This window comes from Manacus vitellinus, unplaced genomic scaffold, assembly GCF_001715985.3.
Source record: "Manacus vitellinus isolate BGI_N305 unplaced genomic scaffold, ASM171598v3 scaffold_4_pilon, whole genome shotgun sequence".
Lineage (NCBI taxonomy): Eukaryota > Metazoa > Chordata > Aves > Passeriformes > Pipridae > Manacus > Manacus vitellinus.
In genome coordinates, this window is record NW_021940604.1 from 35,617,831 (window position 1) to 35,638,771 (window position 20,941).

Sequence of the window (20,941 nt, forward strand, 5' to 3'; positions counted from 1 at the left end):
GCTTGTACACAGTGAGGACTGTTATTCCCACCTTATAGAAACAGCAAAATACTTCATTAGTTTAACAAAAAATCATGACATTTTCAGTGATTTACTTTCTTAGTTACATTGAAATTGTTAAATTGAATCGTGTTCTTTTCTATTTCACGTGTTCTTAAAAAACATCAGAACTGCGTTATGTATTTGGAAATCTAGGACTGTGACTCCATACAAAAATTTTTGATATATTCAGTGCCTGTGATTTCTGATATTGTCTGGAGAATGAAAAAGAGTGAAATACTTCAGATGTTAAAAGTTTTGGTGAAATATACGCCATTAGGAAAAGATATGTATCTAAAGAGTTTGTCTATTACTGATTTTGTTCTTTAACATGTGATCATTCTACATGATTTTTTTCTGATTAATTAAGCAGCTCAGGGTTTTTCAAAGTGTATGTTTTTAATTGGTTTAGCTAAATTAATGCAACACATAGATATTCTTATTTAATAATGGCCTATAGCTTGAGTCTATTAATATACTAATTTAAGTGAACTAGCAATTGATATAAAGCCCAGACTTTTCTTTGTTTCTATGGTTCTAACTGTGAGGTAGAAGGCCTAGACCATGGAAAGCAAAGCCCATGGTTCTAATGAGAGTGCATCTGAGAACCTAAGGCTTAGTCTCTTAAGTTACTTAAGTCTCTTGAAAAACCGAAAAGGGGGAGGAGAGGGTGTTGATGTTGCTTTATCTTTTTTCACCTTCTCTCCCAGCTTTTATAGGTAATTGCAATAGCCTGTATTATGGTGTTAAGAGTTACTGAGTGTTTACAGTTAAAAGTGGTAGAAGTGTCACAAACCACTTTTTTCCCAGTGGTTTAGATTGCTACATAGTAGAACACCTTGAGGCTTTCCTTTGTATAGGAGCTTTTTATATTAAACAGGAATTGAAAATTACTGTGTGTTTTAATGAATTAATTATGCAGGTTTATGCAATAACAGTGTTAGTCCTTACACAAATGAACATTGCATTTCAAATGTCTTACATTGTGGGTGCTAATGTATTAAATTGCACTTTTGTACAATAAATTCACTGTAACGCTTCTTAAAAAGCTAGATGGTCCCCAAAGCCCTTTATGTGGCATAGTATTAGATTTTTCTAATGCCGATAAGTTTATGGTAAAGGGTTATAATTTTTAATTTTAAAACGTTGACACTGTTAAGTGATCTATATTTGACAGAGTGCAGATAATATTTTACAACTTTTGAGCAGATGACTAGCTTGACTTATTACTGCAGTTGTCTTAGTATTTGTATAGCAGTAAACACATTCTTATTTGGGAATGATTGCATATATATTTTCCATATCCTGGGAAAATTACAACTGATTCCTTAGGTGAAGATGGAAGATAAATATTAGCTTATATTTCTTTTTACACAGAGACCAGAGTTGCTATGACATAATTCCATTATACAATGCAATGAAGAAGAAAGTGTTGTCTGACTCTGATGAGGTAAGTGGTTGTGTCTTAGACATTGGCATTGATACGCTGGAGAAATGGGATCACTGTCTCTGTCCTATGGAAGACCAAAGTACTGGTTTCAGTCACTGTAAGGGAGTGGGGTGTACTTGTCTGTCAAAATGTTTCTTTTTGTCAGCTGGGAAACTGGGTGAAAATCCAGCCTCCTGTCCTCCTTTAGTGCAGAGAACTTTAATGGATTGCTGAAGAATTTAGATGCTGCTTAGATTTCTGAGAGGTTCTCAAAACTGACAGTCACATGAAATGCTTCTCAAAGGGACAGGAGTAGGACTATAAAGACTCAAATTATAAATTAAGTATAAAAGAATTCATCTACTCATATATGCTTATATTTTTTAACCTTTTTGTGCGACTCATTATCTTGCTCAAAGGAAGAAGAGAAAGATACAAATGTGCCTGGCACTTCCACTAGAAAAAGAAAGGTAAATATTCTTAAGACTTTTTTATTTGTATTTTGTAGTCCTATAAATAACTATAAATGTATTTGTAAACCATGAAATGTAAAACTGAAAATGTTTTTATTATTGTGTAATATCAGCATTTTGAAAGTTTTAAACTTAGTGATGTGTTGCTCTACTGAGCTGTTCAATGTAAAAGCATTTCTGTCTGTGCTGCTGCATGTTGTGAATTTATTTATATCCTTGGAAACCTTTTTTGTTAGATTTTGTAAATGCAGCTAGTTTATTTAATGTACACCAGACAATATTGTCATTTCAGGATCATCAGCCAAAGCGGCGGCTACGTAATAGAGCTCAGTCATATGACATTCAGTCATGGAAGAAGCAATGCCAGGAGCTGCTGAATCTCATTTTTCAGTGTGAAGACTCTGAACCATTTCGACAACCAGTGGATCTTCTTGAGTATCCAGTGAGTATTTTAGAGCAAGAAAGCTGGCTACAATCCAGTTCTTAGGTGGTAGGTTGTGTTTTTTCTGGCTTTGACCATATTTCCATCTCTTTCAATTGGATCTTCAGGCAGCTGCAGTAACAGAATTTTTTTTCAGTGCTTCACTGTCACTTGATAATAATTTATATCATCTTTTTAAAGTAATTTCAAAATAAGTTATACTTCTCTGCTCTCTCAGATACTTAACTTGCAAAATATTTTATATTCAGAGATACCTATGTTGTTAAGTAAATTACAACTTCTAAAGTAAATTACAGTTTTTGCAATTAAGATGTCTTTCATTTTCTGAGTGAAAAATAGTCATATATGAAACGCATATGTTTGGTTGTTGAATGTGACGTGTCAGGGATCATTGTTTTTTATTCAGAAGTATAAAAACTAAAGGTAATTTTATGTGACAACTTTCAGTAACAAAGCAAAGGTTTTGCTTACTTTCTAGCATAAGTTTTTCTTTAATATCACTCGAAGGTGATTGACTTCAGGGAAATTAATTTTCTCAGAGAAAAGATATGTTTCTGTTTTGGAAGTCACTAGTAGGTCTGTTTTGATGCTTCTGCAGCCATTATTTTTGAAGTACCCTGAACTTTATGCCATGGCCAACTACAGATGGGCTGCTGTGTTTGAGATCCTCAAATGAACTGATGGAGAGCACTATAGTAGGCTTAGACATGAAACACACTGCTCCCTGGTGTCACAAACCTGTTTAACATTCATAGGCACTCCTGCAGGTTCTATTTGCCCTGATGGATTAAGTTAACTTTTTGGTTAATTTTGGTATTTAAGGTTTTTGTTGTATGGATATTGCTCTGTTTTTTCCATAGCCTAGAAAAATGATCCTGTCATTGGCTTGATCTGGCTCCTATTTAAGCCTACGGAGTTTTCAGTATTTTAATATTACTTTCCTAAATTGTCAGGTCTCCATTTGGGAAGCTACTCAGGTTTCAGAAGGATGTGATAAGCCTCTGATCAGATTCAAGTATTCAAACTTCATATTTTAAAGCTAATATGTAAGAACATCATTAGTCTTAGTCCCAAGTTTGAGCTTTTAAGCCATCCAGAAAGCTTGTAGTGACACTTTTCGTATCACTGGTACCTTCATGTCAGTGTGTTAGTAATGTAATCCTTAGGACATGAAATTCTGAGCTCTGCATTTCAGTATATCTGTTTAGAAAATGAATTAAATCATCTATTGGTTAACTTCTAATGTTGGTCCTGTTGATTATATCTGTGAGGACTTATGTTGTGTATGAGTGGAAAGGGGCAAAACGTCTTTAGCAGTCTTCCACAGCTATTTAAATAGGACATTTGTGTTAAACAGGTTTATCAAATGCATCTGAAAGAAAATGATATATTAGGGCTTGGAAAAAAATTGTAATAAACTGCTTTGGTATTTCTTAACAGGATTATAGGGATATTATTGATACTCCTATGGACTTTGCTACTGTTAGAGAAACACTGGAAGCTGGCAACTATGAATCACCGATGGAGTTATGTAAAGATGTGAGACTTATTTTCAGCAATTCCAAGGCCTATACACCAAGTAAAAGATCAAGGGTAAGGCTTTATTATTTTCTATTGTTGTTGTTTAAAAAAGACCACTTATATCTGAAAAAATATAGAACAGAAAAAGCAACTGTAATTTGATTACTTTTAAAAACAAGTTTAATTATTTCTGATATTCAAACTTGAATATTTCTGAGACACTATTACAGCTTTGTATTTTAAAGGAAAGGAATATGTGCTGTTTAAATGCCATAAGTTCTGATGTTCTGCATGTGTGTTTCAAAAGTGTATATTAGAAAGTGGATCTAAAGGGAGAGCCACATTGAAGGAAAGATCTGTAGAAACATGACTATGGGTAGAATAGTGGAATTTAACTGTTATTTTGGGAAGAAACTTGATTTTCAAAACAAAAAAACACAGAGCCCCTCCACCTTGGAGGTTGCCCCAAACTAAAATATCCAGGTAGAGACAGTAGAGGATGTTGAAATTCAGTGTTGTTCACCAATATGCAGTGCAATTGTAATGAAGCCCTTAGGATTTCTGGGAAACAGGACTGTCTTTACATAGTATCAGCCTACTCTTGGATGCCCTGCTTTTAGTAGGTGCAGTATCTGAGCAGTTAATTTATAAATGCATACTTACACGTGTTCAAGGCTTTTGTGTAGCTTTTCTTCTACTAATATGTGTTAGATGTTCAGACTAGAATTATTAACAGCTTTTATGTTTGGCTGTTCTAAATAGCAAATTAATTATTAGGACTTCACTGTTTTAAAACTTGGGGACAAATTTCTTGGCAGATGACTAGAAAGACGGACTGATCAGCGATTACTCTCTCTTCAGTCAGTAGCAGACAAACCCACTCACTATTGAGGCTGCCTAAAAATCAGTCTCTTGGTTGCATTAAATGGGATGGATTTGGGGGAAAGTCCGGATTCTTTTGTGGTTTTTCTCTCTCTCCTCGATCTCATCACACCTGTCGTCTTAGCTCTGTGTGATTTCACAGGTCCTTCTGACACTTTCATACTTTTTTGTGTTTCTTCCAAACAGACTGGTATAGTAGTAAATGTCTACATCTTTTTTTTATTTTACTTAGAACTAGAAGTGGAAGGCTCTGATGTTAAGAATTTTAATATTCTGGAACCTATGTGCTTTCAAGTGCATGCAACACATAGTTTTTGAATGGTGATGTCTTTACTTTTAATTTGTCATGCACATGCTAAAAATACCACTTACTTTACATCACTTATGCTTACTTGAACGGTAAACCTAAACTCATCAGCTTTTTCTTTTTCTCTTGGCACATTAGACACATATTTCTTTGCATGCTATCTCCAGTAACACATGCATAATAATCTGTCAAACCTATTGTTGAGTCTGGTACTCTTATAGTTTGGTGTGTCATTAGGTAGGCAACTGTTCAATATTCTGATATGGTGTTTCATATTCTAAAAAGGTGCTGTGTCTCAAAGTACCTAGGCAGGTCACTTTGGTGGGATTTTTTTGTTTTTTTTTTTTTCATTTCCAGAATTAATAGCAACTGTGCTCAAATAATTAGTTGTGATCTTAACTGAGTTTGGGAGTCACTATAAATCATTCAAAGCTAGAGATGGGTAAAAAAAATGTGCACCTACATAATTTCAATACATTTATTGTACCTGTTGAAACCAACTTATTGGTAGAATCAATTCATCCATAAAAGGAATAGATTGATGTTCAAATATAGGATATAAGGATGAAACTTAATGCAGCAGAAAATAAGATTTCTTGACCCTAGGTATGATACAGTAAAATTACATTAAGGATCTTTTTGTAATTTCTGTTGAAGCTAGAAAGGGGTAGTACGTTCTGGAAAGGCAGTTGAAAAAATGACTTTTCTAATTTTTTCTTTTGTGTGTCATCTTCAGTTGTAATATACTTTTCAAAACCATGAAAACAATTTAAAGCAAACCTACACATGGGTTAATGTAAATTTGTTGAGACAGACTGTAAATTTCCCTAAAACATTTCCATATTGATTACTTTACTTTTCTAGCTATTGTTCAATGATAAATAAGTAAAATGGTGCTTTGGAAAAGTATAAAACTTGTTTACTGGCTTTTCTTTTTTAGATCTACAGCATGAGCTTGCGCCTTTCTGCTTTCTTTGAAGAACACATAAGTTCGATTTTATCGGATTATAAATCTGCCCTACGCTTTCATAAAAGAAATACAATAAAGAAACGAAGGAAAAAAAGAAGTAGAAGCAGCTCAGTTTCCAGTAGTGTTGCATCCAGGTACATTAATTCTTTTACAGCATTCATGAAATGTTATGCAAGTTTGACATACCTAAACAATAGAACCTAGTGTGGTTTTTTTCTTAATCCTTCCTTTACTATTCCCTATATTGCAGAATGATAGCTTTGACATGCAAGTCCCTATGATGTGGAAGAGTTTTAAACTTTACTTAGAGCTATCCTAGTGTAAGTGCTTAAAATTCAAATACCTGCTAAACATACAGTAAAACAGCATTGTTAGGATAGCGGTGGCATCATGCTTTGTCATATAACTATAGTATTTATTGTAAAGATTCACTTTTCAGAAGCTCACAACTTACATGAATTTCCACAGTAAATGTCATGATTTTAACATACTTCATACAGAGGTGATTGTTTTACTCCCACGATCTCAGACACTAGCATTTAATTTTCTTTATTCCTGTAAAATGAAAAAGGGGTCATCCAGGATACAAATTGTTCCTCCTTTTGCAGTCCTGAAAGGAAGAGGAGATTAATAAAACCTCAGCTGAAGGCAGAAACTTCCACCACTTCGTCATCTTCTGCACCTGCACGGTCGACAGCACTGCGACATGCTCCGCCTCAGATGAATGGAAAAGCGGCTGAAGCCTCTTCCCTTGTGCGGACTAGAAGCAATAGGGGGATAACAGATGTGGCTGTTACAGAGCAACCATCTACTTCTTCAGGAGCAAAGCCTTTAACTATAAAGCCTTTAATTACAAAGCCTAATACTACTGCAGGGTCAGGAAAGTCAGGCAAGTTGGATTTTTTTTTAATTAAGCAGGGAATGTTTTCAAAGATAAAACTGGCTTTTTGGTAATCTGTTATATTTCTCTCAATTAAGACTAGTTCTGTATTCAAGCTGATGGGCCTTTGAGGCTCTTCAGAGGAAAACTGAACAAGTTAGGCTGTGTTATCTAGGAAGCTTTCTTCCTTCTGGATCACTGACTCAAATTGTTTGTTTGTAGTAGAACATGAGTTCCATTTTAGTCCAACAAGATTGAATGTGGTATAAACTGCTGGACTTACATAGTTTTTTTTTCTTTTTGTCCTTCTAGTACTGGAGAATTCAGCCAAACATTCCAAGAACCAGAATATTGTATCAAACCCTACCCCATCAGATTACAGTCATAACACTAGGAATAACTCCACTAGAGAAAATCCCGAGAAAGAGAAGCAAATCAAGCGCAAAGTAAAATCTTCCACCCTTAATCAACAAGGTACCAAATTTCTCTGGAACTTCTCCCTGCCCCATCCCAGTTATTGATGTACTGACTGTAGTGTTGTTCTTTAGTTGTGGTAATTTGGAGGTGGGGAAATTAGGATGCATTATGATTTAGCAGATTGGGGAAGTCTAATGGAACAACTCCGACACAGTTTCCTTCTTGATGAATTAGCACAGTTTTGACTATTCTTAACACCATTTCCATGATGTGATCACTGTTGTTTAGCTTATTTTGATATGTTAACATATCTCTGCCTTCATTTAAAATATTACAAAGATCATGTTAGGAGTTCTGAAATTCCAAAGCAGACTTCTGCAGGGTCATGCTTTAAACCCTGTGTGTTTAACCTCATAACATTTATGTGGGTTACATTTGATTCAGTTACGCTGAGTGTGGTGACATGCTGTGCAGCCACGAGCGTAAAGGTCAGAGCATCCCAGCTGCAAATTAGTTCTTTCACTTTTTTCCACAGAAAATTGAACTATGCAGTATTTACTGCTTCTGTTTAGTACATTTGAATGGACTGCTCAGACCTACGTTTCATGAAATCTCTCAAGTGAACTTGATCGGTCTTTTGATGTCTGAATACCTTAAAACTCAAAACTTCTGTGGAGACTGAAATAAGATCATCTAGTCAAAAAGCTTTCCTGTTTATGGAGGAGCTTTGAACTGTTATGAAGATGCTTGAAGCATCTAGATCCATGAAGCATCTTTTCTCTGAAGATGGGAGACTTAGTAGTCTTAGTCTGCAAATTGGGCGCCCCCTAATTAATCTGCTTACTCCTTGTAGTCCTTCTTTCCCCAAGGATTATCTGTTCTTTCTTAGTCTTCCATGCTTCTGAAAAAGTAGCTTGTGGTCTGATAAGTTAAATCATGTGTCTATTCCTTGTAAGCTTTCTCACAAAGGCCCCAGCTTGTTACCATGTTGCATGGCTAAGTATGCACCTTTTATAGGACTGGGTGTTTGGTTGGATCAGAGGTATCTGAATGTTGTTGACAATGTCCCTCCTGCACATCCACTCATATGACAGAGGAGGCCTATGCATTCAGTGCATGATGGTGCACATTTGAACACAGCAGGAGCTGTGCATGGGTGTTCCATTGAAGGACTGAGGAACTATCATGCTGACTATGAGCCTGTTCTTGGCCATGTTTTAGGCAAGGGCTGTGGTATCAGAACATCTCCCTAAGAGGTCCTGTGACATGCCCTGCTAAGGCGAGTACCCCTCACTTAATGAAAACACACCCTATAAAATGTCAAAGCAAGTACATCTGCTGTCAGTCTGTTAATGTGAGAAGTCTGTGCAAGTTGCACATAAAAGATGCTACATCAGGCTGAAAGAAACTGTTTTATTTCTCCAGAGATTACCTGCTGTGAAGCATTCCTGATCCTTACAGTAATGCTTCCTGAGCAACTTTTTGCTGTTGTGGATACAAAATAGGAGTTTTGTCCACTGGTGTTGTATCAGCCAAGAAAAACACCTTAGGCGTTCCCCTTTTTCCCTCTTTTTCCCCCCTGGGTTTTTCCTGGTTTTTTTGTTTGTTGTTTCCCCCCACCCCCCAGCTACTGTGTGCTAAACTCAACTAGAAATTAGTTCTCCTTGCATATGAGAATGAAACTCTTTGAGCTCTACTTTGGGTTTCTCAGATTTTGACAGATTGGCAATCACTGTGAATCCTTTCAGATATTTTAGTAGGGCCTTATTAAGGCAGTGTGAAAATGAATGTAAACGCAAATCTGTTATGTGACATGTACTTGCATTTCTTTACAGCGGATTGCAAAAATAATGCTTTGGCATCAGGAAGCATTCAGGTGAATGGACATGGAGGACAGCCTTTGAAACCTCCAGTTAAAAGAGGTCCCGGACGGAAACCGAAGGTGGAGACTAATAACAGTAGCTGTGAGGTGGTGGTGCACAAGAAAAGAGGCAGGAAACCAAAAAAGCTACAAATCGTTGAACAGCAAAAGGTTGCAGAGCAGAATACAATCCAGACCACAAGGGATATACCAGAAGAAGCCTCTGTTTCTACTGCATGCAACTCTCTTTCTGAAAATAATGTGAAGGAAGACTTGTTACAAAAAAAAGGCCGTGGGGGTAGAAAGCCAAAAAGGAAGATAAAGTCCCGTCAGCCAGGCTCGGACCTCTTAGTTCCTGCGAATGTTAAAATGCAAACAAGAAGCAGGAGGAAAAAGACACATGAGCCCATGGAGGAGGGGTCTGAAGAGCTTAAAGATTCTGAACCTCACATGAGAACTAGAAACCAGGGTAGGAGGACAGCCTTTTACAATGAAGATGACTCTGAGGAAGAGCAAAGGCAGCTATTGTTTGAAGACACCTCCTTAACTTTCGGAACATCAAGCAGAGGCAGAGTCCGAAAGCTGACTGAAAAAGCAAAAGCTAATTTAATTGGTTGGTAATTTTTACCAAGGGTTCTACTTCAGAATGCTATGAAGCAGGTACAGTTAAGGAACAGCAGAACAGACTTCTTCTTCCCTGCTGCTATTATGGGTTAGAAGAGTATGTTCTGATGTGGGGAGAAAGATCTAGCAAAAAGATAAACTGAAAGAACATTCTTTGAAAGAAATATATATTTTAAACTTTTGCTATTTATTGCCCTCCAAATAGGTTATACATTTCAACAGTCATTTTGTTCACAATTGAGAATAATTGAAGCAATTTCTGACTGACGTACAGAGTTGATAACTACTCTGCTGGAGTAGTACATAATATCTCTACACAATTGAAAAAAGGTGATGGTACTTTTAATTGCCACAAACTGAAAACAGAAGTCTATTTTTGACCAAGCAAGGTACGCTTTGATTGTAAAGTCAAGTCGCCTAGAAAGGTAGACTTTGACAAAAAGTGGCAGTAAATTCACTTGCATTTCTATTAAATACAAAATACCAAACTTTGCTAATCTGAAAATGTTTAATTTCAGTTGTGATGGAACGTTCAGCTGCAAAAGAAGCCTAGCACAGGCCATTGGTTTATCCAAGTTCTGCCAAACATAGCAAAAATGTAATCACAAGTATATATATATCCACATTGGAAAAAGTTTGACTAATGTCTAATTTTTCAGACCTTGATTCTTGTATCAGTCACTAAATCTCTGTTTATTGTGCCAAAGACTGAGAATCAGTGCAGTGGAAAGCCTTTTTTTCTTTGAGTGTCAGTACAGCATACCATTTGCAGTGATAAAAGCTGTGTCTTGTTTTAAATAGTAAATTGTTAACATTGTTCTGAAATGTATCCTTTTTGGTACTTCTGGTAGAAAATAATGCACTGGTGGGGTCCTTTGACAGAGATGTTTTAGTCTAAATGTATAATTGGTTAAAGGATTCAAGGAAATTACAGGACAAGTATGGAATTATGATGTTTACTTTCTGATCCAGATTGATAGTTGTTTCTACAACTTAAGACATGCTTAAGAGGCTGAAATGACCTACAAAGAAGAGTGTATGTGTATATATTAATATATACATAAACACATACATCTAAAATATTACCCAGGTATAAATTTTTTTCAGGATTTTTTAGATAGCACTAGAATTGAAAATTTTAAAATGTCATACTTTATAGTTTAATTTTAAGGGGAAGATTGGTTATTTTCAATTATTAGGGTTAAAAGGCCAAATCACTTTTTATGCAATCATGTTTTATACAGTGGTCTCATTGCACATTGTGTTTTTCTGCACTTTTTATGGTATATCACGCTGACATAAGTCAATATACACCCTAAAGAAAAATTCCATTTAATGATTGTGCCTTGTATTCTATTATTTCTTGCATCCTTACTAAAATTAAGTTGTCTATTGTAAATGATAACTATATGACTTAGGGGAATGTATTGTTATATGTACTGCTCTGGAAAAGAAAAGCAGTTATTTATTTGTTTATGGTACATTTAGTTATTTTATACCTTTACAAACAAATAATACCATTTTGTATCACTTAAAAAAAGTATTGTCCAGTTCAAAGTTAAAAATACATAAGTAGTCATATTTACTGAGATCTGGTATGGTACAAAAATGTAACCAAAATTTTCTGGTTATACTTTTTTTTTTTTTTACACAAACATCATCTGCAATGTCTAGAAGGGAGGGCATGCAGAATTAAGACCTTAAATTTGCACAGCTTCTGTATTTGTATTTGAGGCCTGATTCTTCACTCTTTATTTTCTTACTGAAAAAAGGTTCTAAGTTTGAACAAAGAATATTGGTATTTGCCACCAAGAGAAATAGAAATATGTTACTGTGGATAGCAAATTAGTATCCACCATACCTAGTTTAAGGTAGTTCATTTTACTACAAAAAGTGGCTAAGTAAGATATTTTCCAGATCTTCTTTGAATTGTTATGGATTTGAACTTGGGGAGCAGGGATTAGTTTTTATTTCATTTGTTGGCATATTTATTTTTTCTAACCAGTATTTCTTTATCATTCAATTAAAATGGAGTTGCTAAACATGTGGTAAGATAACAAGCTACAGTTGTACAATTGCAATACAGCTTCACAATTCAAAACTGATTGATTCTACTTGTTAATTTTGTCAGATCTCACTGATGAAGGCAATCATTTGAAAATGTGTAATTTCCTGATGTTATCTGCATTGTAATATATAAAACAGATTATATCTAAAATTCATCTTCTGTATTTACTCTGTTTGTAATGATGTTTTATATGGCATGTCTATGTATATATTTATATATCAAAAATACCTTGTAAGTAAGTTTTGGAGATTGAGATAATATACGTTCCCTTAATAGTAGGTAGAAGATTAAACATCTTAATTTTGCGAGGATAGAAAGCCTTACCTGCAGAACATGGGTACTGCTTCCCACCCAGTAATATCGGTGACTTTAGCCAGTAAGTTTTTAATTTGTATTAGACACATTAATGTTTTTCCTTTTAAAATAAATTGTGGATAATTTGGGTCAAATTTTTTTATAGAAGCAACACTAGAAGTTTATTAGAAATTAATACCAGATTTATTTAAAAGTTATATTTTTATAATTTAATTCACTAGGTTGCAAACTTTATTTATGAGACTTTAGTCACCATCAGACTGTATTTTGGTTGGGGAAAAATTTATTATTTGAAGTGTTGTGAGATACTGTATCAACACAGAAAAAGAGCTTTTGATTACATAGTCTTAAGTTTTTAAATGTGAGCAATAAACTTATTGGTCAGTGTTGAAATAATTTAAGAACTATAATTATATGCATGTTTTATAATGCCATCTCAAGTACCTAACAACTGGTTCAGAAAATGGACTATCAAAATCTCATGTGCTTGTTTCACATTTGCATTGTAAGTAACATACAGCTTCATAGTCACATACACATAAATGATCTGGCAGCAATTAACTCAGTTTTATTCATTAAATTTGTTTATATTTGACATGGATATGAGGATACTGTTCTGGTATTTCTGTGCTATACTGGGAGACGTTAAAATTGGTATTTACTGCTGAGTGGTATCATAACAACAGTGTGTTCTCTAACTACCAATGAGGAAATAACTTCTGCTTCTGTCATAACAGTGGGCTCTAAATGTTTAACAGGAATCATTGTACCTGTGCCTACATACCTAACAACTCTTTATCCACTTTGTTTCTGTTGTTAGTGTGTTCTCTGGGAACTGAACTGAAATTTTACCACTGTAGTGTTCATTATTCTCAATATTGAACTAGAGCTCTTCGTCACTCGGCAATGACCAGTGATACAACTTTACAGAGAAATGTCTTCCTCCAGTGATTAGACTGCTGTGATAAAGATTTACAGATGTTTATTTGTACAGTGTCTGGTTTGTACCTGTGATTGGTTTGTTGATAGACTTGTAAGATTGAGTTGGTTGAGTTAAATATTACTATGGCTTAATATTTGTGAAACTATTAATTGATAAAGGACCCTGATGCAGCACGTAGGATATATTAATATCTATTAAAAAATAAATTGTAGTGTAGAGACAGCTTATTCACTGTATTGCTGTACAAATATTTTTAAGCATCAGTTCTGTGCCAGAGGCTTTTGTCTTACCAAAGAAGGACTACATGCAACACAAAAAATACTCTGTCCATTCAGTAATCTCAAGCTTGTTACAATTTTTACATCACATTGTTAAATATTTTGCTCACATTTGTTGGATTGCGGACTATAAGTAAATGCTTTAGCGTGTCATTTGAATTTAGGCACATGTTAAATGGTTGACTGGTTCTATAAAAGCAATAGGTGTAACTGGATGGGACTGTTTCACCCTGTACTTACATAGTAGATAAGAGGTTAGAGATTTTTAATCTCACTTTCATCAACATTCACATTCAATTTTGTAGCATGTGAATCTTGCTGAGGTAATTTTAACATTGCTGGTCAATCAAGATGCAGCCATACCACAGTTGTGTCCTGAGTCCTTACCTTATTCTGAAGTAGTATATTTTGCCCACACTAGTTTTTCAAAGGTTTTACTTTTTGCCTTTTTTTAACAGAGTGTTTAAAAATAATTTAATTCTCCTACAGTGCTGTGATACAGAAGGTCGAGGGTCTTAAAACCTCACCTAGAAACAGCAAAAGCTCATTTTCTGTTTACTACCTAAATGAAGACAAATTAACTGTGTAAAATTAGTATATATTTTCTTTTATCCCTGAAGCTCTTGTAACAGACTGGTTTCCAAGGGGACCTAGATATTCAACTGATAAAAGGGCTGTTAGTTTTCTGCTGTAAATTATTGTATATACCTGTTTGTTTGTATGCAGAGGAAAGCGTATTACATTTCATAAAATTGGCCAAGGCTTAACAATGTGTTTCCAATAACAAGTCTGGCATTGACAGCTTACGTAGCTTCCTGTTTTTGAATCATGAGTACAGCTTGTTCACTTTCTGCTGTCTGGGGAAAATAGCAGGTAGCTTTTAAACCAGAGCTAACCTCTAGGTGCTCTTGTGTTTCTGCTAATTTTAATGCAGGAATTCACCATGTCATTTTTACAGTGCGTTGGATGAGGAAACATGCCAGGAAGCTAGATTAAAAGACATCTTAAATTGCAGAAAAAAAGGCGATTGGCTGCTTCCCCCCCCTCCCTGCCCCTTTTCCCAAGGTTATAAGGGCCTCAAGGCACTCCACCTTATATGCTGCAATAAAATAAGGGTGAAGAAATTTAGCTTTTAGGAGGTACGTAGTCAAACAAGTAGTCATTTGGATCCTTTTTAATGCAGATAAATACATCAGGAAATTCACTTCAAATAATTCAAATAATACATTTTAGGGAGGGAAAGTAGTACTATACTATGAATTCCTACACTGAAAAAACAAAGAATGAAGTCATTCAAAATAGGGGTAGAAAGAAATAGAAGTACCTGTCATGTACTGTGTGATGTACATGTGCTGTTTTGTGCTTACAACTGCACGTGTTGGTTTGCTAATGCATTGAGACCATACAGAAGTTACATTTTTGGACCATACTAAAACTGCAGAAGTGTGGTGGACAACTGGATAATGATCTTGCGTGAACTAAATTCTGTCATAATGTTTCAATATGTATAGAATGGAGCTCAACTTCAAGTAAATTACCTAGAAAGGTTAATTTTAAAACTGACACATTTTCAGATTAAAAATTACGCTTATTTTGTACAGAATTATGTAAAACAAAAATCTGTTGTATGTAATGAGTAACAGTTTTGAAAACTATAATTCTTTAGCTTTATCAAGGCTTTTTTCCTTCCAGAAATCTAGATTATCATGTTATAACCTGAAGTATCTCACCAGGATAACAGTGCCCTTTCTTTTTGTACATATGGATTGGAAATTTCTTTACTGTTATGTGGACACTTTCTATGTTAGTTTTGATGCATAATACTTTGAATCCTTTTATACAAACTAGAATGTATGTGTAAGAATTACTGTCACTGCAATGTAGTAACTACAAACTTATTTTTAAATAAATAGAAAACATGTTTTTCTAAGCTGTCCAACAGTGTTTGTTTCTATCTAGTAATTTACTGTATTATGGGACAGTTGCTTATGTGTTTCTCAAAACTGCCTAAACTCAGCTTGTTTTGATTCCTTATGGAATATGATATAGTGATATATGGCAATATGGTATAGCGTATGTGTGGGAACAGACAAAATTACAACTGGAGCGTGCTCTGATAGAGATCAAAGTTTGCTATTTTGTAGGGGGTTTCACTAAACCCTGCAGTTCTGGAGGCCATATAAAAGCAGTAGCATCTGGCACTGAAGACACCATGTTGCCACTCCTCTTAGCTCACTTTCAGATGTGCAGCAGGGTACCCACCCCTAATCCTCCAGAAAGCCTTCCTTGTTCAAATAACAAAGGTTTGTGCCAGAGCTATGTCCAGTCTATGGATATCTGTGCTTCCCAACAACTCTAGAAGAAGCTAAAAACACCTAAGCAGAGAGAAGTTCCCTCCTCCCTGTCCGTAGAGTACTGGTCTTCAGTCTAGTTGCTCTGAGTGGGTGGTGCAAGGAAGAGGCAATACAGGATGTATTTGCACAAAGCTGCAGGGTTGGTTTGTTGATATCTACGTGTTTCTGCCCGATAGATGCAAGACAAAAGAAATGTTTAGCATTTCAAATACTGCCACTACATGGATTCTGTTTAATTTCATGTGTTACTTACTTCCTCCTTATGTACCTTACGTCAAAACACAAGGAAGTGACGGAAGAGATCTTTACCTCACAGATGGGGGTATGTGTGCTGCTGGGTGATGGGAATGGGGAATGGTCACAGCAGAATGAACTCCCTATTGCTTTCCAGACTCCACGTTGAGTCTAGCAAAAGCAAAACGTGTTTTAGCAGATGAGAAACCCGTTGTCTCAATCATCCATGTGAGTTTTAGTAATTGGCCTGTTCTACTTGGAGAAAATAAATTTAGAATACTGAAAATGTAACACATTTTCTTCTGTGCTTCTGGTACGTACTGGAGCTGGTAGTTCTATTGTATGTGCATTTTCAGTATGGCAGCATTATTATAATAGTGGTGTGCTCATCCAAGCACAAGCCACCCCAGGTCCACGGGGTTTTTTACTCAGTTTTGTTACTGAGAATAGTCTTAAGCAGTTAATAATTTTTTCTCTATTTTGAAAATATTTTTCTGCATAACTCTGTACAAAATCCTTAAAATACTATTGTATCCCACTTCTCATTCCTGTGACAAGTATCTTTATGAAACCTGCTGTGGTTATTTTTCTTTGAGTAGAAATCGAGACTTTGCTTAGGATTAACAGATGCTGTGAAATGTTAGTATCTGACAGCGAGATACTGACTGTGCTAGTACTAATATTTCATTACCTTGTTAATACCATTTACTCCTGTTGGATCATAACACTCATTAAATGAAGGAAATTGTGTAATCATTGACCATTTTCTTTTCAAAGTGGAAAGTTTTTATGCCAAAACCTGTGTTATTTCCTGCTCTAGCTTTGCAAAACAGTTCTTGTCATTTTTCCCAAAGACAAATGAGCAAAGTGTAATGGTTTTAAAAATTAATCAATGTTTCTATTTGAAGCAAATGTGAAAATAAAGGAAATGCCAGCGAGCAACATACAATGTGACTGGAATTTAAGTAGCATAAAATTGAGTTATTGTACACAAAATTAGCATGCATAATATAGGGTTTTTGTGGGTTTTACTAATGTTAACAGGAAGCTCAAAGCCCAAAATGTCAAGTTGTTTTTCTAGCTTAGAGAAATACTGTGTTAAGAAATCTTTGGAACAGGCTTAATTGAATCTTTTACGGGAGTGTAGTGAGAATTTATGAATTCTGTCCTGTACTTTAAAATCTGTATGAGCACTGAAGGGGGAGACAGGGTAGAGGATTCGGGAATCTTGGTTCTAGTCTAGTAACAACCATACAAATTTCCTTTGTGATTCCTTTTCTTGTCTCTGAAACAGGGAGGTTTATGGTCCTGTCAGCCTTTCATTTTACTTTAGCTTGCAGATACATCAGTGGGGAAAAAAAAAGAAAAAAAAAAAGAGAAAGAGGGAACAAGAGCAGAGGCAGGTAATCAATTCATTCAGCATCAGATTTCTGCAGAGGCATATTCCTGAAGGTACTGACTTCAAATAATGTTAGCATTCAAGGGCCAGGCAGCCTCATCTGTTAATTTGTGTTTTGTCTCAGATCTCTGAATTTGACTTTGAACAAGGATATTCAAAATAATAAAGACTGTAACTTAAAATGCAAACCTAGTTAGAATACGATTAAAATACTAGAAGGAATGACTGTATTTGTATTCTATAGCAGAGAAATCTAGTAGGGTTATTTTTCTGAAATTCAAGCACCTCATTCAAAATTTGAGTTCTCTTTATTATTAAGGAAAGTGGTGTAAGCTTCCATAAACTGCTAAGAAATGGAATACAGTTGTCAAAAACTTAAAAAAGAGTTACTTACAAGTCATTAATTAGTGATTGCCTCTCAATACACTGCCTATTTTTACCCAACTAGAATCTCAACATGGAGTTGAGTGTACGTGCAGTTTGTACCATTGTCCTTCACTGACATCAGTTACTCTGAAAGAACAAGTATGTGGGGAAAGATTAAATATCTAGAACTCAAAACTTTTATGCTGTTTAATGCTTTTAAAGGGTTTGAGGTTGTAAAATGTGTGTTAATACTAAGCTCTTCTGTTGGATAAAGTTACAAGGGAAATGAGAGGTTAAATTATTTAGGAAAATTGTCAGAAAATTCACATAACCTTTGTCTTGTGAAAAGGCAGATCATCTGAAATTGTCTCATGGTCAGGGTTGGTTTTTTTATTCTTGCATGCTAATTTATGATGTTGTAATTTTCCTCTGGCTTTGGCCTCTTCTCTGCCCACCTCTGAGTCATGACAGAGCACACAGTTTTCTTTCTGGCTCTTGCACCGAAAACCTCTGCTCAAGCACATGGGGAATAACCTGTTTTGTAACAGAAGCATCTTGGTCTTGCAATCTGATTTACTTTGTATTTTTGAAAGGCATCTTAATGTTTGGGTAGTAATAAGTTGCTTGAGACATACTTTAAAACCTTCAGCCTCCCTGAGGTAGGACCAGGTGTTTATGTGGCTCCTGGCATTTTGCCCAAGGGAGCAGTTAAGTCCCTCTATTTACTGCAGCCTGGGCTGGTGTGATGCAAACAGCCACCATGGCCCAAAGAGTCTGTTTTCCTTGGGGTGGGCTGTGCAGGGCAAATAAGTTTCTCTGAGCAACTTGATCTAGCTGAAGATGGCCCTGCTCATTGCAGGACTTGATGACCTTGAAAAGGTCCCTTCCAACTCGAACTATTCTGTGGTTCCATGATTAAAAAACTAGTTTTCTTAGGTAAAATTTGTATTTCTAGTTTAAGCCAGTAGTCATGTTTTCAAGTGGGCATTCCTGACATGTTGCACAGGTTTAAATCCATCAACAAACAAAACCTTAAGCCCAGCCACTTAGTTCCCACATGATCACTAGGTACAGCTTGATAACATTTTGGGGGTTTTTTCACAGTATTGCCCTTCACAGAGCTGTGCTCAGTATGTGAGAAGTGATAGCTGGAACATTTCCTCTCTCGATAAGGCTTGATATTTGCTACTGCTGAATTTCCCTTCTTGTCTGTAACGTTCCCTTTGCTCTCATCTCTCTGGATCATTTGCAGTTTGAGTCTGCCTCTTCTGTTTGCTCCCACTCTGACTGGGTGTCATAGCAAATCTGATTGCTGTTGAATTTACACCAAAGAAATCTGTCATACGGAGGAGACTCATTGATGGGCTTTGACTCCCGCTGCAGCAGCCCAGCAGTGGCAGGCCCAGAGTTTCTGTTGGGCACTGACATGAGCACTGTCAAAACCACACAGAGACTTCTGTTTCAGATGTGCCGCCTTCTATCTGTGACAAAGCCAGGCCCAGAGACCACCACCAAGTCCTCTCTGAAGTACCAGCAGGGTGGTGAGAGGCACACCATGAAGCTGGGTTACAGCTTTGCGTTAGGACACATTTTGCATAAACTTCACACGAGAGAACTTCCTCTGGACTTCTGTTCAGGGAAGGTTAAAGATGCTTGTCCACCTTAACAGGAAAAATACAAGGAAGTTGAAAATATCATTTACTTCAGGTGAGCCTGCAGAAATAAATTAGAACTTTTTATTTCTTTCTTTATAATCTCTTTAAAGCTGTCAGGGTGTAAAGTCCACCCAGGTGTTTGTTGCATTTTGAGAATACGAAATTCTGATCCCATCTGCCCTGGGAGCTTTTTCATGCGATGGGAAGACGAGAGAAGGGGACAAACCCCCAGGCTGAGAACCCGGCTCATTTCAGGTGATCACACCTTTATGCAGAGGAGGGCACGAAGCCCGTCCCGCCGCTCCCCAGCGGCCCCACCTGCCCGGCAGCCCCGCCCGTCACACCTGGGGGGTTCCCGGCCCCGCCGCCCGGAGCTGCGCCACGGCCGGGCCGGAATGCGCTGCCGGAGCCGCTGGATGAGGGTCCGGGAAGGGGGGTCCCCTGCTGCCCTGCAGCGCCGGCACAAGGGGGCCGCGGCCCGGCCCTGGCTGGGGGGGCACAGGCACAGCGCGCGTCCGACGGGTCTCCGGGTGCTCGGAATGTGCACGGAAGTATTTTATTTCTTTGGGATTCTCAGGCCGGGATAACACTACATCTGCTACCGCGTTCGTTCTGTCTGGTGGATCAGGCCGCTCAAAAAGCTGATTTTAGAAACAGGCGGAAGACCTGCAGCGGCAGAAGTTGCACGGTCGTGCTGTGTAAGTGCCCTGGGCAATCCTGTCCAGCCCTCTGGCCTAGCAGGGGTATTTGGTTGAACTAATTTGTGCCTCTTCCTCCCCGCCCCCCTCAATGTACAAGGGTAAACGACTACTCTACATGTACAACTACTGATGATGTCTAAAATTAGTTGTTTTTTCTTTGCTGCTGGCTCTAAAGCAGGTGATGCAGAAGTGAAAGTTACAGTTTGTGGTAATGCTTCATCACACACAAAGACGTTTTCATATTCCTTACAATATTCTTTGGGCCTCCTTTGGCATTGTTTTGTGATCTGGGCTACTTTTTCCAGGCAGTTTTCATAAATCTAAGTTTTCATGTGTGTATATTACAGTAACCCAAATTATTTTGTAAATTACATAAATTAGGATAGCAGGAACTAGAAGCAACTCAGACACAACTGAAATGAATTGATGGTGCTTGCAGGCTGAGTACTGCACTAAAGTAGAGAGTAGGAGCTGTAACAGCCACTCCTAGAGAACAGAGTACGTGTAGATGACTCTGAATGCTGCAGCAAACCTGCACACTATGAGAACACCAGTGTAAAAGATAGAAGTCTCAAATTTCAGAAAGTCTTAGTTCTGATTTGAAAAAGCCCCACAGACTTAAAAAGACAGTAAATGCACTCCTCAGGTGAAGGTGAATATCTTAATTTGATGGGGAAGAAGGAAAGAGTCATGAATATCTTAATACACAGCTATGGTGTGGCATGTGCCTGTGGAATGAATGTCAATGTCAAATCCTTTTCTAATCTAGTGATGGGACTGTGG

At 36.8% G+C, this 20,941-nt stretch overlaps 1 protein-coding gene across 1 annotated transcript in view; it reads left to right on the forward strand.

Annotated features, from left to right (window-relative positions):
• The window catches only part of PHIP (pleckstrin homology domain interacting protein), a 96,565-nt gene extending 81,186 nt beyond the window's left edge, over positions 1-15,379 (forward strand). Inside the window, exons 29-36 of the mRNA XM_018078175.2 lie at positions 1,417-1,489; positions 1,888-1,938; positions 2,234-2,383; positions 3,824-3,976; positions 6,034-6,197; positions 6,672-6,952; positions 7,256-7,417; positions 9,196-15,379. Coding sequence (XP_017933664.1) covers positions 1,417-1,489; positions 1,888-1,938; positions 2,234-2,383; positions 3,824-3,976; positions 6,034-6,197; positions 6,672-6,952; positions 7,256-7,417; positions 9,196-9,842 — 1,681 coding nt within the window. The 3' untranslated portion in view covers positions 9,843-15,379. The remainder of the gene's footprint in view (positions 1-1,416; positions 1,490-1,887; positions 1,939-2,233; positions 2,384-3,823; positions 3,977-6,033; positions 6,198-6,671; positions 6,953-7,255; positions 7,418-9,195) is intronic.
• The last annotated feature ends 5,562 nt before the right edge of the window (positions 15,380-20,941 follow it).